Source organism: Protopterus annectens, chromosome 1.part2 (assembly GCF_019279795.1).
Source record: "Protopterus annectens isolate FY-2018-M chromosome 1.part2, PAN1.0, whole genome shotgun sequence".
Classification (NCBI taxonomy): Eukaryota; Metazoa; Chordata; order Ceratodontiformes; family Protopteridae; genus Protopterus; species Protopterus annectens.
In genome coordinates, this window is record NC_056727.1 from 127,058,842 (window position 1) to 127,086,529 (window position 27,688).

At 43.1% G+C, this 27,688-nt stretch overlaps 1 protein-coding gene across 1 annotated transcript in view; it reads left to right on the forward strand.

Moving 5' to 3' along the window:
• Nucleotides 1-27,688, forward strand: part of PNPT1 (polyribonucleotide nucleotidyltransferase 1) — a 1,644,852-nt gene that overhangs the window by 505,345 nt on the left and 1,111,819 nt on the right. The window contains exon 12 of the mRNA XM_044055211.1: nt 16,002-16,098. Coding sequence (XP_043911146.1) covers nt 16,002-16,098 — 97 coding nt within the window. The remainder of the gene's footprint in view (nt 1-16,001; nt 16,099-27,688) is intronic.

Sequence of the window (27,688 nt, forward strand, 5' to 3'; positions counted from 1 at the left end):
GCTGTGGTGTCAGTCTCTTCTGACAAACCTTCTAAGCTTTTACCCTTTTCCAAACTTTTGCCATCTGGTAAGGATAGTAGGGCAGTGGAGAGGATTGGTAAGAATGTTTACACTGCTTCTTCTTTGGACTTCAGGGCTGCTAATTACCAGGCCCACATGACCAAATCCTCTACCTTATCTATTTTAGGTTCTGATTCTTAAGTGGCTCGCCACTCTGTTAAGTGTAGCTATGATGCTACTGATGCCTCTTCCAGGGTTGCAGCTTTTGGGTCTGTCATGAGATGTTATTTTTGGCTTCATTACCAGTCTCTGCCTGAGGACATCAAGGCTGTGGAAAAATACTGAAGTCAACATATTTTGTATTCTGTATTTAAAGGGTTAAGCAGAGAAATGTTCACTGCGTGCAAACTGAAATGTTCTGGAAAATGTTGATCACTGAGGAATGCAGAAGTTAATCTTAAACTGCTGATAAGAAAGTTAATGGTGCAAGAATAACTGTGGTACTGGCTGGTAAAAACAAGTAAACTATCAATTTTAATGAAAGTCCTCTGTGCTACGTGTATGTACGTGCAGGAGGGTCTATATAAGGAGAACTTAAAGTACAAGTAGCCAGACTGCTGGCATATTACTATCATGTAGCAGGTCTCCATGCATGTAAAATAAAGCTGTTTTACTTGCTTACAAGAACTTGGTGTGATTCTTCCAGAATATGTTAGAAGAGTAAAATCTTTCGACATAACTGGTGCCCAACGTGGGGTGGCCCCTGCACGGCACGAATCGAACAAAGAGAGGCTGAAAACCTGCGCAGGTGGAGAGAGATCAGGCTCTCCTCGAATGAAAGACCTCCAACTGAAACAGGTTGAAATTAGAGGCCAGTCACTCTTTCCAGATTCAATCCGTGAGGTGGCAGCGAAACAGGGCGGAGGAATCACAAAGGTAAGCAAAAAGAAAAGCTATTTTTTTGTTGTTTCTGATTGGAATTTTTTGTCTAAATTTTAAGGGACTAGTCAAGGGAGAAATTTAATTTTCTCAAAGTATAAGGAGTATATGTGAATAGATTCCATATACAAGAGATCTCAGGAACAGGAATAGTTTCTCGTAAGAGAAATGGGAACAGGAACCAGTTGCGCCAAAGGCTTGACAAAACTGAAGATGAAAAGTTTATGTTTGATTTACACCCAAAGAATGTAAAGTATTTAGATAAATGGAAAAAATATCATGGGTTTAGTGGATGTTTAAATAAGTCAGAATGTCAAAATCTAGTAAGATTACTGCGCAAACAGGCAGGAAATAAGACAAGGAAGCAAAAGAAGGTAGGGATTCCCCAGGCACAGAAATGGCTGGAGGAAGCAAATAAAAGACATAAGGAACAAAATTTGAAAAAAGGGTGTGGTAATTCAAGTGAAAAAGATGTGTACTTTGTTCAAAAGGAAGATAATGAAACTTCCATAGTCAGTCGTAATCACCAGAATCCCTCGGCCCCTCCCATCCAGTATCCAGACCCTGCACAGGTTATTGAGGTGCCCCCCGACCAGGACCCACCGCAATACCAGGCTTCGGTGGGTGGCCCCCCCACACCAAGTATTATATTACAGAGAGAGCCTGCCAACACTCTTGACTTACGCAGCGGAAGTATTAGGAGAGAAGGGCACTGGAAAATTAAGGAGAAGGTAGATCAGGAAGGAGAGGAATACCCACTGATAGAAGTGGCAAATCCTCAAGCAGGCGCAGAAGGCGAGGGTCCTACCATATAGGTCTACCGACCGTGGACCCGTGATGATATCCGAAAAGCGGTAGAGGGGATTCCCCATCCAAAAGTAGATATGCGTAAATTCCGTACAGATGTAGGGGGCATGAAAATGAGTTATAGATTAAACGCTGTAGAATTTGAACAAGTAATAAGGCAAATCCTAGGACCTGATTGGCACCTTATTTGAACTTGGGACCCCTGCTACCAGAGGAAGGGGAGCCTTGCCGCTTAACTCCAGTGTGTAGAACCAGAATAAAGACTCTCCTAGATAAAATAGAAGAACATTGGAAGCCCAAAGCAGATTGGACTTGCATTAATCAATGCGTTCAATCAGATGACGAAACCGTAGACAATTATCTACATCGTCTCACACAATGTTTTGATGCTCATAGTGGGTTGATTAAGGCAGAAAATCAGGAAAATGACTCGCCCTATGAACAGCAACTGAAAAATGCATTCCTAAAGGGCTGCAAGACAGCCATTGGTAACTTTATACAAAAGCATATGATCACACACAGGACAGCGCGTCTACAGCCCCTTATGGATTATGCTAGACATGCTGAGAAATACCTGAAGGAAAAAAAAGATAAAAAAGCCCAGACTTTTACAGTTAGTGAAGATGGAACTTTAATGTTAGTTCAAGGTTCCGCAAATCGCGGAAGAGGGCGTGGCAGGGGAAGAGGACTAGGACGGGGAGGCATAATTCATTCTGAGGATTTCGAGGGTAGGCAAAAGAGGGGGGAGTGTTTTAAGTGACGGTCAAAAAGACGTAGATGGAGGGTATGAGGAAGAAGAAGAAAGTGAGAATGGGGAAGTAGGTACAAGTGAAGACGATGGGTGGGGACAGGAAATGGCAGAAAATGAGAAATATCAAATGGTAAATCTAACAGCACTAGCATCAACTATGCAATTGGAATCCCAACCAGTGATCACATTGCAAGTTGAGGGCCGAGACATAGAATTTCTTTGTGACTCAGGGGCTTCACGAACGTTAGTCAGAAGTACTGCCATATCATCCGATGTTACCTCGGATGAATATGTGCTTGTAAAAGCAGCAAATGGTCGTATTTACAAAGAGCCATTGTCCAAACCTCTGTGGTTTACCGACCCAGAGACGAGCCAAACCATACGGTTCCGAGTAATAATTTCAAAAATCTGCCCAGTACATTTACTAGGAAGAGATTTAATGCAAGTGTTCGGTATAGCAGCCGTCCCAACCTCCACGGGATGGTGGCAAGGAGAATAGAACTGAATAGTGCAATGCTATTAGAGGGCAGGGAGATCTACATTACTGGTATAGTAATGATTTGATAGAGACAGGCCCCAGAGTGTAGTGACGGCTCTTACAAATTTGGCATTAAGCAAATACGGCATAACAAATCCAAGGTGTCAGATCCATTACATTGCACAATGTATTACAGAAGATGTGCCGGACCTGATTTAGAATACGAAAAGAAATTTCTTAGTTTTAAAGTCACCAAACTAGTATTGCATAGCCTTTTTGGGACACACTAGGTAATTCTGCAGTCACATGTAGCCTTACAAGGGATATGCAGCTGCTGTATAAGAATGAATTAACCACACATATTTCAGTCACGGAGGGTGAAGGAATGTCATGGTACCTCGTGGGTAAGAAAATAACTGAATGGGTAGGATGGACACCAGAACAGTTGGCAGGTAAGGGCATTCATGTTCAAAAACTTAACTGGGTTACACAAGCCAGACCGACCGTGCACCTCAGGGAAGACAAACCGATACAATCCCCTGGGACATTATGACTATGTCTCCTTACCCCATGGAAGAATCTCAATTGCAGACGATTCCAAACTCATTATGGTCGCAGGGTCAGCACGATATCGGACTGATTAGAACGGCAGGACAGGTAAAGATTACACCCAAGTCAGAATTTAGACCTCATAAACGGCAGTATCCCTTGAGCAGAAAGGCAGAGGAGGGCATTTTACCGGTAATCACAGCACTTTTGAAAGCTGGAGTATTAATTCTGTGCACAGACTCACCGTGTAATACGCCCTTATTTCCAGTAAAAACGGATGGGACATGGAGGATGGTACAAGACTTACAGGCAATAAATGCCGCGGTGGTACCTCGGCCCCATAGTCCCGGATCCGCCTATTCTGCTGAACGATATCCTTCCAACGGATAACTACTTTTCTGTAATTGATGTCAGTAATGCCTTTTTCTCTATTCCCTTGCAGGAAGATAGTAGATTTTGGTTTGCATTTACGTTTATGGGCAAGCGTTATACCTATACCAGGTTACCGCGGGGATACTGCGAAAGTCCGACCATGTTATCACAAGAGATGTCCACCAATCTGGCTCAGTTCCAACCAGCCCAAGGGTGCCACCTACTGCTGTCGTGGATGATATCCTCCTGGCCGACTACGGAAGAACTCTGTAAGTCCGAGACTATTCGACCACTACACTTTCTGGCACACGAAGGACATAAGGTAAATAAGTCTAAGTTACAATTTTGTAAATTAGAAGTACGTTACCTGGGTTATACTATCTCTGGAAAGGGCAGGCGATTAGATGACAGCAGAAAGAATGCTATTTTACAAGCCCCCATGCCAACTACAAAAAGAAATGATGTCCTTTTTAGGCATTACGAACTTCTGTCGTAGTTGGATTCCCAACTACGGCGAAGAAGTGCACCCGCTATCAGACTTAATTTTTGCAATACCGATGGCGGCAAAAGATTTGCTGCACTGGACAGACAAGGCAGTACAGGCATTTACTAGGATCAAGCAACTAATAGCTGGGTCAGCAACATTGGGGTTTCCAGATTACAGTAAGACCTTTATACAGACTGTAGATTGCAAGCAGGGATTTATGACATCTGTTTTAATGCAAATGTATGGAGATAAGTTAAGACCATTGGCATTTTACTCTAGCAAATTAGATTCAGTAGCACGAGCATTACCACACTGTGTGCAAGCAGTAATTGCAGCCGCTTTGGCGGTACAAGCGTCTGCCACGTTGGTATTGTTCCATGATCTTACGTTAAAAGTCCCGCACTCTGTAGCAGTCATCCTTCTGCAGGACAAGTTAACATTTCTGTCACCTAGCAGACATTTATCTTGTATGACTACGCTGTTATCGCAGCCACACATGACAATTGAGAGATGCACTACCTTAAATCCAGCGACATTGCTACCTGTTGCTGAAGACGGTATTCGCATGTATGCTTAGATCTCATACATTCTAAAGTTCTACCAAGACCGGATCTTAAAGATCAACCCTTACTACATGCGGACTGGACACTGTTTGTAGATGGGTCAGCACGCAAAACAGAAACAGGCACCACGCAGGTAGGGTATGCAGTTACTACTGCAACTCAGATAATAGAGGCAAGACCACTCCCCGGGAACTTATCCGCTCAAGCAGCGGAACTGATTGCTGTGACAAGGGCATGTCTCCTTTCAGAGGACAGGAATGTCACTATCTATACGGATAGTCAATATGCCTTCTCTACGGTGCATGTGTTTGCTCAGCAATGGAAAAATAGGGGGATGGTTACAACCTCGGGAAAGACATTATGCACAAAGACCTAATCCTTGAATTACTACAAGCCGTCCAACGGCCACGGGGTTGGCCATCTGTAAATGCGCTGCTCATACCCGTGCTAAGGACCCGGTATCACTTGGTAATGCCCTAGCAGACAAAGCAGCCAAAGAGGCAGCTATGTCCAGTACCTTTTCACTTGAAACCACACCTACAGAATTACAACCAACAGATAAATTTGATTTGCAAACCTTACAAGTCATGCAGAAACTTAGCACAGTACAGGAAAAACAACGCTGGACTAGGTATGGTGTTAGGCAGAACAAAGGAATCTATGTGGGACCGGATAATAAATATGTTTTGCCTACTAATCTTTTTAGGTATGCAGCACTAGTTGTGCATGGCCCTTCCCATCTGGGCCCTGCAGCTATGGTTAGAATTATCCACCTTACCTTTTGGACCAAGGGTTTCATTGCATATGCAAAACGTTTTTGTCTATCCTGCATAGTATGTGCTAAATACCACGGGGGAGGGGTCAGAGTTGCTCCGGCATCATTTCCAACACCCCCCTATCCTTTTCATACAATATGTATGGACTTCATCGAATTGACCCCGGCACAACTAAAGAAGTTTGTGTTAGTAATAGTAGATGCATTTACTAAGTGGGTTGAGGCTTTTCCGGTGACACATCCGGATGCTCAATCAGTGGCTAAAATTTTGGTCAATCACATCGTCCGCACTTTGGACTTCCTACACGCATCTACTCTGACAACGGCACGCATTTTGTCAATCAGATCATACAGAAACTGTCTACAGTTTTCCAAATTGAATTGAAACACCATTGTGCCTACCACCCACAGTCAGCAGGGTTGGTGGAACGCCATAACGGCATTCTAAAAGGCAAGTTGAGAAAACTCATGGCAGAGACACATCAGTCTTGGATTACCTGTCTACCTCTAGCCCTCCTTTCCATGCAAGACAACTCCCACCTCAAAAGGAGTCACCCCATTTGAGTTGTTGTATGGGAGACCTTATTACGCCCCGCAGTGGCAAAACTTGTTGCCTGCGGAACGTGAGGGGTGAGGAGATAGCCGAGTACATGAGGAAAATGCTGACCAATACTAACAGCTGTTTAACGAATGTTTGTTTTTCAGGTTCAAGAGACGACAAGATCACGGAAATCAGACCGCGAGTGGGTCTGGATCAAAATAATAAACGCAAGAATTGGGCATCCCCAAATGGGAGGGCCCCTACCAGGTGCTAATCGCAACTCCAACAGCAGTTCGGATTAAAGAAAGGTCCTCATGGATCCACCTAACGCACTGCAAAATCATAAAACATTTTCAGTTAAATAAAGACTTGAGTTCCCCTGAGGAACAAACAGACAGCAGCAATCATGAAGGACAATAATGAGAATAAGAGAAAATGGTTCTATTGCAATGTTTTATTGTTTATAACTATTGTGATTGTAATATTTCTGTTTTGGACATTTCTGTCTTTTAATGAAGCTAGCCATTCAAAAAGAGAAAAACACACCAGCTGGCATCCAAACTTTAATACATATCAAGCGATTAAATATGCATATGCATCCTCAATGAATGTCTCAAATTGTTGGGTATGTACTGCAATACCTACTGTACACAGTGGCTTAATGTTAGGGACAGCCCCTCTGGGAATAAATGATACTTGGAATAGTTTGTTGTTTGAAACCACAGAAGTACCACTGAGAGACAAGGTGGCTGCCTCTTCTGGGGCCAAAATGGAACAGTGTGTTTTCAAAAGATTGGGAAAGTTAAGGTGGGGCTGAGCCAATGTAATTTGACAATAGTTCATAATTGTACCCTAGAAGGGCAGTGTGAGACCAAGTTTGGAGCTATAAAAAGACATCAATGTAAATGATATTAGTTTTGTTGAAAAATGCTGTATGTATATGGCCTGTTATTTAAGGGCTAAAGCCAAATGGGAGTTATGAATTTGCAACCAATATTACCATCAAAACAAATGATTGTTATTTTATTTGTGGTAGGAAAGCATATAAATGGTTACCATATGGCTGGTCAGGAAGTTGTTTTTTGAGATATCTGATACCAGCTATCAGGCACGCAAATGCGTTGCCTCAAGGTAAAATACGAAATGCACGTTCTCTTAATAAACCTATTAATCCCGTTGGTAACATTGATGCGTCATGGATTTATCACCATGACTTGGCACACGTCAGCAGCAAAGGACTCTCACATATGGACCTAGGCGATGATGTAATTGCTTGGGCTGGTATTTTGCCAGCATATGGGACAGTAAAATCCATCTGGGAACTGAGAAAACTGTCAAAACTGCTAGAGGCTCTGAGTAATGCGACATTTTCAGCGCTAGAATTGGTGACGGACGAATTAACGGCGATGAGAACAGTAGTGTTGCAGAACCGTATGGCCGATTTCACCCTAGCGGCGAAAGGAGGTACTTGCGCTCTGATACACGAGGAGTGCTGCTCGTTCATTCCTGATAACGAGCACGCGATTCAGAGCCATCTTGAAATAATTCAACAAGTTTCTGAACTGACTAAACCTGGTCCAAACCCCTTGACTGACTTTTTCCAAAATCTATTTGGAAACTGGGGTTCTGTGTTGATGAACATTTTAATTGCTGTATGTGTTGGTGCAATCATATTTTTGCTGCTTGGCTGCTGTTGCATACCATGTATCAAAATGATAATATCGAAGGTTATCTCTGCCAATGCTACAAAAGCATATTTCTCTGATTATGAGAAGGTATACAACGTATCTGGGATTGTGTAAAATAAACAGTATACAAAATGTTGTAAGGGGGAAATGTGGAAAAATACTGAAGTCAACATATTTTGTATTCTGTATTTAAAGGGTTAAGCAGAAAAATGTTCACTGTGTGCAAACTGAAATGTTCTGGAAAATGTTGATCACTGAGGAATGCAGAAGTTAATCTTAAACTGCTGATAAGAAAGTTAATGGTGCAAGAATAACTGTGGTACTGGCTGGTAAAAACAAGTAATCAAACTATCAATTTTAATGAAAGTCCTCTGTGCTACGTGTATGTACGTGCAGGAGGGTCTATATAAGGAGAACTTAAAGTACAAGTAGCCAGACTGCTGGCATATTACTATCATGTAGCAGGTCTCCATGCATGTAAAATAAAGCTGTTTTACTTGCTTACAAGAACTTGGTGTGATTCTTCCAGAATATGTTAGAAGAGTAAAATCTTTCGACAAAGGCCAAGTTGTTGGATGCTCCTTTGGATAATAAACATCTTTTAGGAACTCCTGCTGCTGACCTGTTTTAGTCTGTTTTAGAGAAAGGCAAAGCCTTGCAGGACCTTAAACATATTTTTGTCTCTCCTACTCCCTAAGTTCCAGAGGAATTATCCTTCTAGGTCTGCTTTTGTTCACAGGCAACTCTGCCAGGCTTCCAAGGGCAGGAAGGGTGATAATGGGCCCCCTCTACTAAGGCTTCTCATTTTTCTGTAGCCCAGAAGCCTCCTTTATCTGATAGGCCTTCTCTTCTCTCAGACCATGTTCCTTTGTCCCATCGGCTTTCCCTTTGTCTTCCAAATTGGCCTCTCATCACTTCAGACTGTTGGGTTTTTTCTGTTAATCGTCAGGGTTACTTCATGGTATGGAAGTCTCTCCCTCCTTTCCCAGGGATTTCTCAACCTCCTCTAAAGCAACTTCCTCATTTCTTGAAGGTTTTAAAGTCTCTGGTGAGCCAAGGAACCATTCGAACTGTCCCCTCTTCCCACGTGGAAAAGGGTTTTTATTCCAGGACGTTCCTGGTTATTCAAAAGGAAGGCAGCTGGAGACCCATTCTGGATCTTTACTTGCTCAACACATTTCTCAAACTCCCTTTTGTCAGATACTTGCTCTTCATATCCTGTTTCCTCTTTTACTACCCTTGGCTTTTCTGCTGTCTTGGATCTGAAAGATATTCACCTTCATATCCCTATTCACCCCCTTTTCAGGAAGTTTTTTTATTTCTCTGTGCCTTCCTTTCACTTTCAGCTCTCTGTTTTGCCCTTTAACCTCTCTTCTGCCCCAAGGGTATTCACAAACTGTCTAGCTCCTGTGATTGCTTTCTGTAGGTTCCAAGGCATTCAGATTTTTCCTTGTCTAGACTACCTGTTACACTTCAGGTACCTTCTCACAGTCGCATGTTATAAGATCTGGGGTTCACCATCTCTCTTAAAGTCTGGGGTTCACTATCAACTTCCAAAAGTCCTTTCTAACTCCATCTCAGGATCTTGTGCATCTGGGATGCAGGATTCAGACAGTGACAATGTTGGACTCTCTTCCACCTCCAAATATTTTGTCATTGACAGCTTTCTTTCATTCTCTTCTTTCTCTGACTGCCATGCTAGCCAGGGAGTTTCTTTGGGCCCTGGGATTTATGGCATCTTCTATTCCAGTGCTCCCTCTTGCCAGACTGCATATGCAAAACCTTCAGTGGTACCTTAAATCAGTTTGGCTGCAGTATTGTCATCCTCTGGATTACAGTGTACCTCTCCTTCCCTTTCTAAAGAAAGAGTTTGAGTGGTGAATTCAACAGTTTGCTATCAACCCAGGCCTGCCCTTTCAACCTCCAGTCCCATCTCAAGAACTGTTCAGAGCTGCCTCAGATATGGGGTGGGGGGCTTCTTTTGGTCACTTGAAAGTTCGGGGTCTGTGCCCCCTCTATCAGAAGTCAGACCATATCAACATCAAAGAGACGAGAGCTCTGATTCTGGCCCTTCAAGCTTTTCACCCCATGTTCTGTCCAGGCCCCTTAAAGGTGTACACAGACAACACTACAGTAATGTGGTATGTCAATAAGCAGGGAGGCACAAAATCGTACCTCCACTGCAGGATGGCTGTTCAAGCTTGGGAGGTGGCTCTCAGCTTGAGTTGACTCTTCAGGCAGTATACATTCCTTCAGAGCACAATCTAGTGGCAGCCTCTCTGAGAAGGATGCAAAACACAAGCTAATGAATGGATGCTTCACAGAGATGTGTATCTGGACATTGTCCATCGATGGGATATTCCTCTGGTAGATCTTTTCTCTTCCCCTCTGTACAGGCAGCTTCCTGTCTTCTGTTCCAGAGTGCCTGTGTGGAAGACATTTGCCCTTTCTTTCCTTGGAAGTAGATGTTTCTTTATGTTTTCCCCTCCTCTTCCTCTGCTTCAAAGAATCCTGCAGAAGATTCAGCTTGACTCCCTAAAAATTTTGCTAGTAACTCCTTTTTGGCCAAGACAGCACTGGTGTCCTCTCTTAATGCATCTTGCAAGGGGCAGTCACCACAAGTTACTTCACCCGTTGGATCTCTTCACACAGTACAAGGGCTCTCTCTCATCCATCCTCATATGTCCACTCTTCAGCTGACACTGTGGGTGATAGGGTTTTGATCCCCTTCAGGCACCTCTTTTCTGAGGACATGCTCAGGGTTTTACAGGCGGCAAGGAAACCCTCAACCAGAAAATCTTGCATGTCCAAATGGAAAAGATTTTCTGTCTTGTGCTATGCTCATAACCAGGATCCTTTTTCAGTTGGGATCCGTCTGGTCTTCTCTTATTTGTGTGAGTTGCTCCAGCCTGGCCTTTTCTTCTGTGAAAGCCCATTTGTCAGCCATTTCTGCTCGTCTGCCCTTGAGTCCTCCTTTGGCTTCTTGTGTTGAGGTCAAACAGTTTCTTAAAGTTGTCCTGCATATTAGGCCTCCAAGGAAACCAATTCCACCTCCTCCTTGAGATCTTAATTTTGTCTTGGAAAAATTGACTCAGGTTCATTTTGAGCCTGCAGATTCTGCTTCTTTGCAACATTGTACCTGGAAGACTGTTTTGTTGCTGGCTGTTACTTCAGCTCGGAGGGTTTCTGAGCTCCAGACCCTTATGACCATTCCTCCTTTTTTTGTTTTTTCACAGGGGTAGGGTGTGCCTTCGTGCCAATCTTTCTTTTATGCCCAAGGTAGTAAATGAGTTATCCTTGAATCAGTTGATACAACTCCCTTTCTTTTTCCCTTCTCCTCAGTCTGCTAGTAAGAGGGTCCTGCAAACCTTGGATTTGCACTGACAGCTCAGGTAATGTTTAGATAAAACTAAGGACATTCATAAGTCTGATCAGCTTTTTGTTTCCTTTCATCGCAAAACATTCGGTGTTTGGCTGTTTCTAAGCAAACCATCTGCTCCTGGATATCTAAGGTCATTTCCTTTTGTTGGCATAATGGTTAAGGTGTTCTCATATGGGTTAACTGGCTAGACATAAAATGGTCCACAAGGGCAGTTAGCTAGTGCTTACCTATGAACTTTTCATGGCAGAGCTCTTTCTACTTCTGTTATGGCTTATTTTACTAAGGTTGTTGCCTATTCTGGTGCCTTCTTCAAGGGTCTGGATACCAATTCCATCCTTGAAGCTGCAACTTGGTCTTCAGTGCATACCTGTACTAAGCATTATAAGTTGGATGTGGTTTCTAGAGCCAGAGCAAGTTTTGCTGAAACCATTTTATATGGGTCTGTTGAGGGGGCTCTTCTCAGCTTTCCACCTCCCATTCTGTTTCTTGATCTTTTTTTTTTTTTTTTTTTAAACCCCCTTCTTTAAGGAATACTGCAGCAGTGATGAAGGATATAATACAGGTGTGTAAAATCTTACCATAACAGTAGATGTCCTTCTCTTCATTCTGGCAGTATTCACTACCTCCCTCCAACTGCCTCTTGTTTGTTCTAGTTCTTGTTTTTGATTCCCTTTTGGCTGAGGGTTCCCCCATTTTCTTCTGCTTTTTTCCTTCTGGACGTGCATGGACTCCTTTGTCCTATGAAGATTGTTCTCTTCTGGGGCAGTTCAGTTCTAGGTAGTTGTGTTTGTACATCCCTTTTATGCCCTACATTCTGTGCTGGGAGCATAAGTGTGACGTACGGTGCTTATGAGATAGTTAGGGTTTTGTATACTGGCTAAGTATCAGGCTGCCCTGTGTGGGAGATCCCTTCTGTTTGGAATACTGCAACAGTGAAGAGAAGGACATGTACTATTATGGTAAGATTTTACACAACTGTACTTTCCTCCTTCCCAGGTGGGAAAAGGGTTTTAGTCAAGGATGTTTTCAGTGCCAAAGGAAGAAGATACTTGGAGATCACTTTCTGGATCTTTCTTTCCTAAGCATGTTTGCGATGGTGCCCGAATTCAAAATGATGTCACTTGAGAACCTGCTGCCTCTTCTTCCTCATTCAAGTTTCTTGGTAACCTTAGATTTAAAAGATGCTTATCATCACATCCCTATTCATCTAGATTTCAGGCTTTTTGTAAGGTTTTGTTTGTCTGGATAACATTATCAGTTCTGTGCCTTAACCTTTGAACCAAGAGTGGTGGTGTAAAATTGTCTAGCTCCAGTCAGAGCTCACTGCAGGCTACAATGGTATCCACAGTTTTCTTATTTAGACCACTTGCTTATCTTTGCAAAGTCTTTTTCAAAGTGTCAGAAATCTCTTTGTTGACTGAGAGATCTCTTACACACAAGTTGGGATTCCAAGAGAGCATTCTTAAGTCTTTCTTGACTCCTGTGAGGAGGAGTCTTTTTTGACTCCTCCTCACAGGATTGTGTTTCTGGGATGTCAGCTAGACACCTCAGTTCAAAAAGCTTTTCTTCCGCAGGAAAAAATAGATCTATATGTAGATTTATTTTTTAGGGTTTTTCATTCAGACTTCGATCACTGCAAGGGAATACCTCAGGATTTTGGGTCATGGCTCCAGTGATTCTCCTGATACCCCTGGCAAGACTCCACAAGAGAAAGACACAGTGGCATCTGAAGTCTTTCTGTTCCCAGCAACAACACCCCCTGTCTTTTTAAATCACAGTGTTGAGGTTTGTCAGAAGAGAAGTTACTTGATGCAGACAACAGTTATCTCTAAATGCAGGTCTCCCCTTCTCCCTGCCATGTTCCAAAGGAATCTGTCTCCGTAGGTGCCTCAGACTTTGTGTGTGGGACACCAAGGACAGATGCAAGCAGATAAAGATAAAAGAGATGCTTGCTCTGATCAAGCCACTCAACTCTCTGAATTGTCTTTGGTCCACAGGACCTTTGCAAGTTGTTACAAACAATACCACAGTCATGTGTTACAGTTACAAGCAAGATCATACTCCCTTTGCATGCAAGCTAGCCATGTTAACTTGGGATATAGCTTCACAACACAGTTTTACTCTACAGGCATCCTACATTATGTCAGAACACAATTGTGTGGCATACAAGCTGAGCAGAACAGGGGCAGACCCTCACAAATATAAACTAGATCAGGGTCTTCCAAGATTTGATGCATCTGTGGGGAGTTCGACCTCTGCCTCCTCTTTGAACAATCTTTTGCAGTAATATCTGGTTCTGGTTGTGTGACTCATGCTGTAGCTCAGTAATGCATTGCTAATGACAAGGGGCTGCCTACTGTGCTACGCCCAACTTAAGTGAATGCTACTCCAGCATTTGCTTCAGCTTGTGGTGTTGGTTAGCCACCAGTGCTTTAAAGTCTACTAAAATTTACAGTAATTCTTTGATGCCTGATTGGACTGACCATTGTACGTCCATTAAATAAGCTGTGTTGCTAGTGTGTGCTTGTAACTTTTTTTTCTGTAATATCTGACTTCTGTTTTGCATTGCTGTTTAGCGCCATTATCCCCTTCAAGAAGCTGAGAAGGGGAAGCTGGTGTACACATTGATACTGAGGGTCCTCTTGCTTACCACTGAACTTACCTTTCTGGTCATCCACAGAACTGATATGTTCCCTGAGGTAAGAGCTGTACTGTTGATGCAAGAGTTAGGCAAACTGGCTGATGTCTTTGTTAACACAGCAGAGGTTCTGATTTTATAATAAATCTTAATATCCCCCATTTGCATATGTGCTTGTATGTAGCATCAGTGGGGGTCAGTCATGTAAAGGACTACCACAATGTATGTTCAGACCTCTGCATAATATAATCAGTGGCCTTTACCCCCCCCCCCCCCCAAATAGATAGTACCTTTTATTCAGTCCCTGGTGTTCAGCCATGGAGAATAGTTTTGGACACATGCTTCCCTTACCTCCTCCATGAATCCCCCACAGCTGTGCAACAGGTGCCTGAGGTGCTAACTGAACTCTGGTTGCATGGGTTGTAGTCAAGGCTTTATTTCTGTATGCCAGTGGAGCTGGTTTGCTTCTGAGTATTTTGAATTGTTTTTTTCTTGGAGCTGATCCCCCACATGCAGTGTAAGCTGAGCCTTGATCAACAATTTAGTCAGTATATTATAATGTATTAACTGATTTGTGAGGTGTCCTCCTCACTGCTTTCTGATTACCCTCCCACCAGTCCTCTGTGTCTGAAGGAGCTTTTAATCAAGCAGCTACTATAAGTTTTAAGATTATATATTTATATAACTTTCTGGCATTTTAGATTTTAAATGTTGATATGTGTGCTTACTCAGTGGTTGGAGTGAACTGACTGACTTAGGGCTATGTGCACTAATGTGGCATGCCACATCATGTTGTGTATCAAAAGGAAGTAATTGTTTGTGATCATAGGGTAACCTCTTGAGAATGAAAGGAAACATTGTTGCAGTCATAGACCCGCCAAAAAAGTGTCCCCTAATATATCAGCTGATACAGAAATAACTTATCTGTTATTTATGTATAGTAATTACATATATGCAAACTTTACAACCATTCCAGCAGGAGTCAGTGAGCACCCACCACCATCACTTGGGTGGAATGGACCAAGAAATGTTCCCACAGTTCACACTCAAAAACCTTGTGAAATTGGTCATACACAGAGGAGTACCCTTTGGCTGTTTTGATCCATATTTCTCTTTGTTTTTGCCTTCTGAATCTATTTGTTTTTTTTTTTTCTTTGATGATCTTATGGTAAGTAGTAATGACATCTGGCTGAAAAAAAGTCCCCAAGAAGCAAAGTGCTTCTGTGGCTGCCCTTTCTAATGGACTGGTTGAGAGAATGTCACTAGGAAAGGCATGGGTTCAATTCCCTTGAGGCCAGTCTTATTGCAGAGGGTTTAAGGCTGTGAGCTCCCTGTAGTGCAGTTTGATTTTCTTCGCTCTCATTTACCTGCTGTTGGATTCTGAGCAAGTCATCTAACCAGATAGTGCTTGGGGCAACTAGGAATTTGGATGAGGCTTCTCAATGCAAGTCTAGTGACTACCTATGAACCTATATTATTGACTAATGTTAAGATACACATTTAGCCGGATAGTTTTAGTGTCTATAGACAGTCATTAATCTGGGTTATAGTTTACATCATAAGACAGTTGATCATGTACTGTACAGGTTGAAATCTTAATTTGATATCTGAATCAGCCTTCCCCTTCTAGCACCTTGGGGGATCTCGTCTACAGAGATAGAGAGAAAGAGATGTAGCATTATCTTTTTTTGGAAACATTCTTTCTCTTCTTTGTTAGTATTGCTTATGAAGAAGTTGAAGGACATGATCAGTATCTAGAACTTTAGCAGTGAGAGACTGCTTACGACTTCTGTGCGCATTATAGATCTGGATCCATTTATGCGGATTCTGAATTGTTCAGAATACATGAAGCAAATAAATTCAAGTTGGACAGTTTCTTTGGTGGAGGGTAAAGCAGGTTAGATTTTATGAAATGGGATGTTTGGCACAAGCTGTTATGTCTAGTATAAAAAACTGGAATTTTAAGAGAAGGATAGTTTGGGGCCATACATAAATTTTTTATGCTGTAATGAAAATTATTTTTTTTTTCAGAAAAATTTCCAGAAGCAGATTCATATGAAGTAATTGAATCTTTCAATGTTATTTCAAAGGATACATTTCGAAACCTTGTTCTGAATGAGTACAGAAGGTAAGTTGATAGACGTGAGCTGTTCTACTTCATGTTTTTGAAACACTTTTTTTCTGCTGTCAGAAGCAAAGTTGGCAGAGCCCGCAACCCAGTCTGGATCAGCATCTTTAATGGGATGAGAGCTGACTCTCAAATAAAATAGCTTGTATTAAGGAATTTTGCCATCTATGTTTCCTGTCTATGTATAGTTATGTATGCTGTAAGCCTGGTTTCACTGTAATATTTTATTATAAGCACTTAATTGCAGTTTCCATCCACTATTCCATTCTTGAGCTTTTTGATATGTAAAACTGATCTTTACATCGTCTTCCTAGTTTTCATGATAGCATTGCCTACTAGTTGCAACCTCCACAGTATACTAACCTCGAAAAAGGGCATAGCAAAATTAATTTAAAATGGGTGGCGAAAGCCAAACACAGTCTGGCTAGGCTTATAAATGCCTTAGGGCAGATAGCCTAGTATGAACCTATGAACCTAAAGATTAATCACCAATACTGTGTTCATTCACTTATCCTCCAGTACCTGCTTTATCCATTTCATAGTAATGGGAGCGCTGGAACTTATCCCGGGACTTGAGTGTAAGACAGAGAAAGGCGTTAGGGAGAAATGTGATGAATTAGTGATCAACATTAAAAAGTGTAATCACAACTATTGGAATACTAACTTTTGCAATGTGGTCTCTTTGAGAATTAATTTTGTTGAGAGGACAGTAGTCACAGAGTTAGTATATTTAAATAGCAGAGGTGTGGTGCAGAGGGAAAAGTGATTATGTTGGTGATCTTAGTTTTGTGATCACATCATACATTTGTTATGGCATCCAAAAGCAAGGCTAATTTAGGAAACTAACACTGGATGGGTTACTAGTCTGTCTTAGGAGAGGGAGACATGCACTCAGACACGCGTTCTTTCACACTCACACAGACGCACCATAGAAGCAGTTTGAAGAATTGCCATTTCACGTACATCATGTCTTTGAGTTGTAGGAGGAAAATGCAGTACCTGACTAAAATCCCACATGGACAGTGAAAGGACATGCAAACTGCACAGAAGTTATGCCATCTTGAAACCAAACTGGAGAACCAAGCAGTATATAACAGCACTATTAACTGCTGCACATTGTGGCATATTTTTGTCCTTGCTTACAAAATGTCAGCATTGTTTGATAAACTTTATTGAATTCAGCATATTTCAAGCCATTTTCCCTAAAACCCCCCAGTAATAAAACACTCCACAATTCAATTTGAGCCTGTTCATTCCCTAAGGATGAGGGGTATCTGGCCAGAATCCCCACAATAAGAGTGTTTGTTTCTCCTCTTAATGCCTCCCCTGATGTTGACATGAGCACTTGCTTGCCCAGCGGGACATTTGAGACATACATGCTAAAAGCTGTCATCACTAGCTTTTTTGGTCATGCCTACACCTTACTGAAGTCTAGTCCCCACACTTAATCCCCCGCCATCCCCCCAGGAGGCTTGGTCATCTTACAGGGCATAGGGTATTAGTGAACTGAGGCTCACTGTCTCTCTGCTCAGGATGGTCACACCCATCCACCTGAACTATCAAGCACCCAACCTACTTGAATTCCAGTTGCTTGGACTTGTCATCAAGGCTTCATCCCTATGTGCCACAGGCACAGTCTGTTTCAGACAAGGTTTCATAGCATACCACAGTGTCAGAAGTTTTTTTCTGAAAACCAAACATCTGATTTTAAATCGGCTTAAAGTGGACAGAAAATAATACCTGATTTTACTTCAATCTGAATTAATGCTTAGCCTCTCTTGTCCCCTTACCCCAAGAACAGATGCTTCTATTGATGTATAAAATTGTTGTTTTAAAGAAGCCATATTAAACTAAAGCAATAGTAATTATTTTCTTTTCTTAAAACTGAGGTTGTAAGCCTTACATCATGTTGAAAAATGTGCACTGCAAGTTTTTAATCTGAAACTCCATCTGCTGCTTGAATGTGTATGTTTGTAGTATGTACCTATAGTACCTTATTTGAACATTAGCTTGTTGGACTCGTATCTCCCCAAGTTAAAAATAAATAAATAAATAAATTAAACAAGGCCAGAATCATCCGCTTTTAAATTCAAACAGGAAGGATTGATTTTCAACTCTTTTAAGTAGAGAGAAAGACAGTTGCAGTCAGATACTGTCTTACTTTCTAGGCTGTTCACAGTGGATTGGACTCTTTAAACAGAACACAAATTGGTTTCTATTCTGCTTGTGAAATTGTATATCTGCTGTTTGGAATTCGGGGTTAAAAGCTGCCAGAATTCAGTATATCTTTTTAACTTCTGGTAGTGATAGGGACAAATAAACTGCTAGATAGAATCTTTATGTCCTATGTCTATTTAAAGTCAATTATTTTGCATTTTATTTTTACACATTTTAATGGTTTGTATATTTGGCTTTACCAAGTACAGTGCTTGATTTTATTTATCTCAAATAATTTTGTTATTCAGTTTTCAGTGCTTGTGACTGGTAGTTTATTTATTATTACATAAGGATATATGCCTTGGAATGGTATAAAAATTACTTTTCTCTTTTAGCATTTGAAGAGCTGCTGCTCAGGCTGTTGCTACCATACAGATATTTCATGATTGGCTTGTTTTAAAGATGAGCAGTAATTGTGTTCTTGATATGTTAGTACTATCAATTTGCAAAGGCACTGAAGGAGGTGCTAATACTGGAGAGCTGTCATTACCCTTGGAAAATATGTATGTTTTTATGTATAAAATAATCTTGATCAAGTTTTATTTACTTTCTAAGGCTACACTGGTAGACGCTGAACTTAGCCTGAAGTAATGCTGTTCCCGGTTAGGGGTTGCCACAGCGGATCACCTGTCCGCTCATGGTGCAAATCTCATTTGGGTGTGGCAGGTTTTGGCTTTTACCTGACTCATCAGTGTACATTTACCATATCCTGCTAAGGACAGTCACCATTCATATATATGGGCAGCAGCAGCAGCAGTGCTGATTGTGAGAATGTAGTTTGTCACAGTTTTGACCAGTGATCTGGCTAATTCATTTGTGAAGTATAACAGTGTGTGTGTGGCTCCCATAGCTTAGCTGAGCAAGCTGAAAATTATTTAATGTGAAATTTGTTAAAAACAAATTAAATGCATGAGCTAAAACAGCACTTTGCCTTTACATCATAGAGTTTTATTTTTAGCATATTCTGTGTTGCAGTTACATTTTAGAACACTGGATCACTGTACAATGAAAGTGCCCTGTGGCATGTTAAAGAAGCACTGTCAGCCAATGAGTATCCCGTGACACATTACTGGGAAGTGTAGCAGCACATTTAGATCTATGAAAATGAAGCAAATGTTTATTGTGCATTCAGAAGCCAGTGGCCTTTGACCTGTATTTCTCTCCCGATGTTCTCATGCTTGATGGTGCTCTACTTTGCCAAGGTCTCTCAGATTTGATCTATAGGCATATCTTGTGAGACTTTATGATACGTGTGTGCGTGCGTGTATGTGTGTGTGTGTCTATATATGTGGATTTACATACAAGTTGTCAAAAGACAAATTGTCAAACAAGGAAAAAAATCTGGTACAGCTGATTAAAAATCAGTTGATGAAGTGTACCTTTTTTCTGTTCAAGTACACAGTAAAGTGGGTACCTTAGAATTTGCCTATTCCCCACTGTAGTGTGATCTCTGAGTTGGTATACATAATTAGCAGGGAGGTGTGAAGGTGTAAAGGGACTTGCCTCCCCCCAAAAAAAGCATGTTTTAAAAGTTTTTTTTTTTTAATCTGTTGGCAATCAATAAGTTATGTCCAGTCACTTGCCATTCATTTTGTTGAGTTTTTCCAATGGATATTTATTTATTTATTCAGTTTGGTAACTGGGATCTCAAAAAACACACAACTCTGCACCAGGAAACAGTTGGAAAGAAGCTTTACTGGTGTATCTGGTACCTCGGCTTGCGCTTTCAAGGGATATTTTCCACACAAGCAGCTGTTCATTATATACATTAAATAATTAGATCCAATTAAATATAATTACTTCTCAATAAATATAATTATTACAAATCAAATAGAATGCAATTGTTGTCCCATTGAAATAGTTCATCACTCCCATATTTTCATTAAAGTGCCCTGCACTCAAAATATGAACTATATATTGTTATTCCTATAGTATTTCAACATCGCTACCTTTCCTACATTGCATATCAAAAATATATATTCCATGTTATATTAAAATATACATATTCAACTAAATAAAAACTCCCAATGTTAGAAAATGCCTCTATAAACAGTAAATCTATATACATACTTAGACAAAACAGATGATGTTATGTAGTCCAATCTCACCTACATTCTTACCCGTGGGTTCGGAGCCGAATCTTGGCTCCGACTCGGCCATACTCTAGCTCGAAGTCTTTCAATTGGCTGGGCTAAGAGGTATCCCATACTGCACTGCTCCCTTTCCCCAGATCTCGTTTGCCACTCGCAAAGCTCAGACATGGTCTCGCTCTTGGCTGTGGCCAAATATAACTTTTGTGCCTTAATTGACTAATTTTTTGCTCCAAAAGCTATTTTCATAGCTGTGTCTGTGTGTGTGTTGTGGTTGTTAAGCAGTTTTGCACTCCTTCTGTTTCTTTATCTACTTTACTGGTATCCCTTCAGCTATCTCCCTACCGGCTAGGCCCGTTTCAGTTAGAGGACCTAGTCCTCCCTTGGTTGTTTGTTTCCCTTCTGTGTTTGTCTTGTGCTTAGGTACCTATCCCCTCCGGGCTAGGACCGTTTAAGTTAGAGGACCTAGTCCTTCTTAGTGTTGTTTGTCCTTCAGGACCGTTTGAGTTAGATGTCCTGGTGTGTTGTCTGGAGTTTTAGTTATTGTTTCCGCTCTTTTTGCTGGTTAGTCTGTGGTGTCGTATTTAGTGTCCTGCCTACTATGTCTAAAGATATAAAGAACATAAGCCTTCGGGCTTCAAGAAGTATAGTAAATGTGGGTACAAGATGTCTATTACCGATGGGCATTCGGTATGTGTTTATTGTTTGGGGGCTATACACCTTCAGGAATCTTGTGCTTTTTGTCATGCGTTCAGCCCTCGTGTTCTTCAAGAACGGAAGAACAAGCTGATACTGAAGGGTCTGCTGAAACCCTCCTTTGAGGAAGATTTGGAGAGGTCTTCTAGTGCTAAGTCCTCTCCCGCCAAAACATCTAAAGCAAAGAAATGTTCTCTGGCTCCGTCTGTACTATCGGAGCCTCTGAAGAAAGTTACCAAATCTACTGTGGCATCCACGACTCCACTGTCTTTGGTGCCGAAGGAAGTTTCTGAAGCTACAGGACCTACATCGGCTCCCAGTTTTTCGGAGCCGATGACGGAGATGCTAGCTTGGAGCCGGTCTCCAGTTTTTAGACTGGTCTCTCCTCCTCGCAGGTCTCCTTCTGAGAGGAGGTCTAGATCTCCCACCTTGTCCTCTAGGTCCTCCAGGACACACTCTGATGTAGATGTGGATAGAGTGGTGCAGAGACTGCTGGCTAAATTGCTTTCGGCTCCAGCCAGTCGGCTCTGGAGCCAGTCACCCATCCATCGTTGATAGATCCTCCGAGCAAATCCCAGCCTTCGGAGCCAGAGCGGTCGGCGCCATATGATGCTTCTAGGTTGGCTCTGATGGCCCATCCTGGCTTGTCGGCTCCGATCTCAGCTCCAACCCATTGGTTCCGTCCATGGGGTCCAGGACTCATGGTTTCTTGGTCGGACCCAAAGGGGAGGCCTCGGGACACTCTTCAGCTTCCAGCCTCCCACTCGGTTCTTCGGCTCGAGTGAGCCAGACTCTTGCTTCGGCTTCAGACCTTGTCCCCCCTTCTCCGAGAGATTCCATGGTTAGTCGATCTTCGGAGCTGGGGGGGAACCAGCTTTCGAGGTCATGCGGAGCATGCTGGCCAGATCCTCAGCTGCATCATACAGTTCTGACACTCTTCCCCTCCAGCCCTGGTAACAGTCTCTGATCGCCCTCTATCTTTGGACAGCAGAGACCCAAGGCCTCAGGAGACACCCATGAGTGGTCCCCCATTTTCTGGGAGCTCACCAGAGTTTGTGCCTGAGGAGCCCCCCAGAAAAAGACATGCAAGAGGAAGCACTTAGACTCCCAAGATGAGTGTCTCACGTCAGACACTGACCTTGAGGAATCAGAGGGGTCCCCCAAGTCGTCCTCTGAGGATGTCTCCTTTTTTGATATCCTAGAGATCTTGTAGCAGAGAGGCAACTGGCCCTCAAACCCCCCCCCCCCGAAGAGGAGTCTGTGTTCCTGAAGACCTTTGGGGCTCAGCCTTCCGCCTCTTGGGTCTCTCCACCCTTCGACGAACTCCTGGATCTGGTTTGTCGTAGGATGTGGGAAACCCCTGACACTGTGGAACCAGTCCCCAGGAGACCCAACAAATTTCTCTCCGCCCCTGCTGACAAAGACTTTCTTATGAAAGGCGTCCCAGTAGATGCCATGGTGGTGGCAGCTGCCACCAAGAAGGAACTGGCTGAGACTTCATCTACTGTCCATCCCCCTAACAAGGAGTCTAGGACCATGGACCGGTATGGGAAGCGTATGTTTTCTTCAGCGGCCTTTACTCTGCGGTCGCTGAATTATTTATCACATTTTACAAGGCTCCAAAGAGATTTCCTGAAAGAGCTTGGAGATACTCTGCAAGGTAACATATCTGACGCAGTGGCTCAGAAAGTCAATGTTCAGATGTCTACCTTAAATTATATAGCCAACTCCTCCATGAGGCTGATCTCCTACGCAGCCGAAGGAGCGAGTAGGTCAGCGAGTTCTGGAGTCTCTCTCAGGAGACACTCCTGGATGCGCCTTTGTAATTTCGCGAAGGCCTTTAAGTCTACATTCACCAATGCCCCTTTTGATGGTTCCTTCTTGTTCAGAACCAAGTTGAAAGACACTCTCACTAGGTGCGAGCAAGAGGGTAAAACTCTGTCTGCCATGGGAGTCTGTTTTTCCATGCCTTCTAGACCTTATCCCAAGAGCCAGGAGGGTGGGAAAATGTGGTTCAAGAAATCGCAGAGATTTTTCCCTGACGCACAAAGTGAATCCCCCTCCAGGGGCAGGGGAGGGGGTGGCAACTCAGGTAGACGTCACCCTAGAGGCAGAGGAAGCCCTCGTAACCAGGGAGACCGCTACTCCTTTCGTGGTCCTTCCTACCAGCGCTCCTGATGGGTGACCCGACTGTGCTTCTCCAGAGCCAGTCGAGGGTCGCATCTCACTATACCCAGAAGCCTGGCAGCACATCACTCAGGACCAGTGGGTATTAAAAATTATTTCTGGAGGATATCACATTTCATTTTCTTCTCCCCCACCGCCGATCAAAAGAATCCCAGATGTTCCACCCAATCAAAGGGATTCCGCAGCTTCAGAAAGTCAAAAGCTGCTAGAAAAAGGAGCCATCCAGCATGTCCCCTCAGACCAGGATTAGGGACTTACTCCAGATTCTTTTTGGTGCCAAAAAGAACAGGGGATCTGAGACCCATCTTGGATTTCAGCTGCTTAAACCTCCACGTGAAGAAGTCCAAGTTCCGAATGGTCACACTGCAATCTATTCTCCCATTGCTGGAAAAAGAATTGTGGATGTGCTCCATCGACCTCAAGGATGCTTACTAACATATAAAAATGGACAGGACATCCAGAAGTCACCTACGCTTCCAGCTGGGAGCCAGTCATTTTCATTTTCGAGCCCTGCCCTTTGGTCTCACCACAGCCCCCAGGCTGTTCACCAAGTGTATGGCAGTGGTGAGAGCTCCATTGAGACGTCAGGGATTCTAAGTGTTTCTGTACCTGGATGACTGGCTCCTCTCTGACACCACCAGGCATCTACTACTACAGACCAGAGATGCCACGATCAATCTGTGTCAACAATTGGGTGTCACTCTAAACTGGGAAAAGTCTGCCTTGTCGCCCTCACAGCATGTCACCTTTATGGGCGCTGAGTTAGACACCATGCGCATGAGAGTGTTTTTACCTCAAGAAAGGATTCAAGGTTTGCAACATCAGGTAAACACATTGCTCCATTAAAAGGAAGTGAAGGCAAAAACGGTTCTGAAATTGTTAGGGACGATGGCCTCAACAATTTGCTGGTCTCTCTTGCGAGGCTACACATGATTCGCCCAGTGGTCTCTACAAAATATGCCACTTTCTCATCTCATAATGATCACAGACAGGTGCAAGCAGGATCTACGCTGGTGGCTTCACACCAGCAACCTCAATGTGGGGAAACCCTTCGTTCCATCCCCTCCTGTTGCCACAGTGACCACGGATGCCTCCCAGATGGGGGAGGGGGCATTATCTCGGCAGGGCAGTCCAAGGCATGTGGCAAGAACACGAGATACATCTGCATATCAATATCTTGGAGATGAGAGCAGTGCAACTAGCGTTGCAAGTACTTCAGAGCTTTCTTCCTGTCGGGACTATTGCGATCCACTCAGACAATATGTCGGTGGTATGGTATCTGAACAAACAAGGTGGAACCAGATCTTATCCCCTTTGCAGAGAGGCCATGTGAGTGTGGCAGTGGGCAGTGTCTTCCCAATGTTTTCTTGCAGCAACGCACATTCTGGGGAAGTCCAATGTGATCGCCGACAGGTTGAGCAGAGCTATTCTTATGCCTCACGAGTGGTCCCTGAACAGTCAAGTTGTGGAGCAGATTTTCCGCAGATGGGGTCAGCCTTGCTGCGACCTATTTGCCAGTCCCCTCAATACCAAGTGCAGCAGCTACTTCACCCTTATTCCCCCTCAGGGGGAGTCACCCAGGGATGCTCTGGTCCACGATTGACCCCCCCGGTCTACTGTATGCCTTCCCTCCTGTTCCTCTGCTGACAAAGGTTATTCAGAAAGCGCAATCCTTGGGAAGCAAAATTATTCTGATTGCTCCACACTGGCCTTGTCAAATTTGGTTCCCCTTTCTCCATCCCTATCTTATGGACGCACCCTGGATTCTGGACCCACAACCAGACCTACTGACTCATATGTCAGGGCAGTTCCATCCCTCACTTCAAACCCTCCGGTTGACAGCCTGGCTACTCCACTTCCATCACTGATCAGGTTTAATCGTTTTTCTCTGGAAGTGGTTCATGTTCTATCTTCTTCCCATAAGCCTTCGACCAGGAAGATTTATTCCAGTAAATGGAAAAGATTCTCCATATGGGCTCATGAAAGGTAAATTGATCCTTACACAGCCCCGATCTGTTCAGTTCTGGAATTTCTTTCCATGCTTTTCAATAAAGGTTCAGCAGCTGCTACCATAAAGGTCCAGTTGGTGGCTATTTCCACTTTTCACGTTGCCAATGAACCCAGTTTAATGGCACATACTTTGCAAGGCATTTTTGAAGGGCACTGTGCTGCTTCGCCCTCCAGTCTTTGAACCGGTTATGCCTTGGGATCTAACTTTTGTGCTACAATGCCTCACCACTTCCCCCTTTGAGCCTGCAGCTACTTGTGACATGATATATTTGACTTGGAAAACTATCTTCTTGGTAGCCATCACTTCAGCCAGACGTGTCTCCGAGCTCCAAGCCTTGTCAATAAGACCGCCTTACTTGATTTTTCACAGGGACAGGGTTTCCCTCAGACCAAACCCTTCCTTTATGCCAAAAGTGGCTTTGGTTAGTAATCTCAACCAATCCATTGAACTTGCCCTTGTTTTTTCCAGAGTTCTATAATAGGGCAGAATTCAAATTGCATCAGTTGGATGTTCACAGGCAGTTGCGCTTCTATTTACATAGAACGAAGGAGCTTAGAAAATCAGACCAGCTGTTTGTTTCATTTTCAGAAAACAAAATTGGGTCTCCTGTTTCCAAAGTAACTTTGTCTAGATGGTTCTCTGGTTGTATTTCCTTCATTTATGGCTCAGGTGGTAAGGATTTACCATTTAGATTGAAGGCTCATTCTACCCAATCTATGTCTACCTCTACAGCATTTCAGGCCAGGATGTCTATGGATGATATTTGTGCTGCAGCTACATGGGCATCTCCTCACACCTTTATTACTCAGTACAAATTGGATTTGGTATGCAGAGGCAGATCTTCCTTTGGTTCAACAGTGCTCAGGAGTGTTTTCCACTGAGCCTCCTAGGGTTCAGGTGCTGGGGACGCTGTCCCCATGGGTAAGAATGTAGGTGAGATTGGACTACATAACATCAAGAAGTTATGTACTCACCATAATGTTCGATGTATGTAGTCCATCTCGCCTCACATTCTTACTAATCCCCCATCCTGGAGGACCTAAAGGTTAGTTCTGGTTTCAGTACTCCTTTCATTATTGGAATGTTTTTTCCTTTTTTGTATCATGTGGATGAAGGGGAGTGATTGTGTGATTGAGATTGCAGCAAACAAGATCTGGGAAAAGGGAGCAGTGCAGTATGGGATACCTCTTAGCCCAGCCAATTGAAAGACTTCGAGCTAGAGTATGGCCAAGTCGAGCCGAGGTTCGGCTCCGAACCCATGGGTAAGAATGTGAGGCGAGATAGACTACATACATTGAACGTTATGGTGAGTACATAACTTCTTGTTCTACACAGAAATCACATGCACAATATTTTTTCTACCCCCGCCCTACATTTAAATTAATATAAAGATTTAATCTCCTTGGGCAAAGGGTACCAAAATTAATAATGCATTTAGTTTCCAATTGTGTCAGTTTGTGTAAATTCATCCCCTTGACATTGAAATGGTTTGGCTAACACACAGTAAAATAAGGATGTGTCTGTACCCTTACGGCATGTGGCAAAATGTTCTGCAACCGGGCTCTTTAACCTACTCCTTCTAATGTCACCTAGATGTTCCATTATTCTTTTCTTAAATGCCCTTCATGTCTGCCCTATATAGGTTCATAGGTAGGTACTAGGCTATCGGCCCAAGGGCCTACGTAAGCCTAGCCAGCAAGGTTCCGTAGCTTACGCCACCCAAGAAAGTTATTTTCCTGTGCCATTGTCCAGCAGAGACACAGAAGTGATCCCCGGCGTGTATTTCCTATCTCCCATCTATTCATCAAGATTTTTCTTGAAGAGTGCTAATGAAGAACTTTGCTTGACATAGATGGGTCTGGGACAGGAATCTATCTCTCCAGCGTGTCCTGTTTTTTGTGGTGACAAGGTTTAGGTCCCTAGAGCATGTAGCTCGGAGGGATTGGGATTTCTTTAAGTGTAGCATGTCCAACAGCTCTGGGTTTGACATAGCTTTAAATGTTAAGCAGGGATCACCTCGGAGTAGGCGATATGCTATGGAGTAAAGCTGGAGTTTTTTGAGGCGGTCGGTGTAGGGCATTTGTTTGAGGCCAGTAATCCTCTTTGTGAGGTACTTCTGTGGCCTTTCCAGCTGCTGCAGATGTCTTGGGAGATACATTCCAAAAGGGGCATTGTACTCTATAATGGGTCTAATGAGTGTCGAGTAAAGGGGAGCAATGACCTCTTTTTTCCTGGATGAGAACCCTTTTATGATGAGGTGTACCACGTAGAAGGACTTCCTGACTACTGTGGCGATGTGACTATCAAAGGAGAGACTACTGTCCACCTGGGTCCCAAGGTCTCTTATCACGCATTTGGTGTTAAGTAGATTGCTGCCTATGTGGTAGTT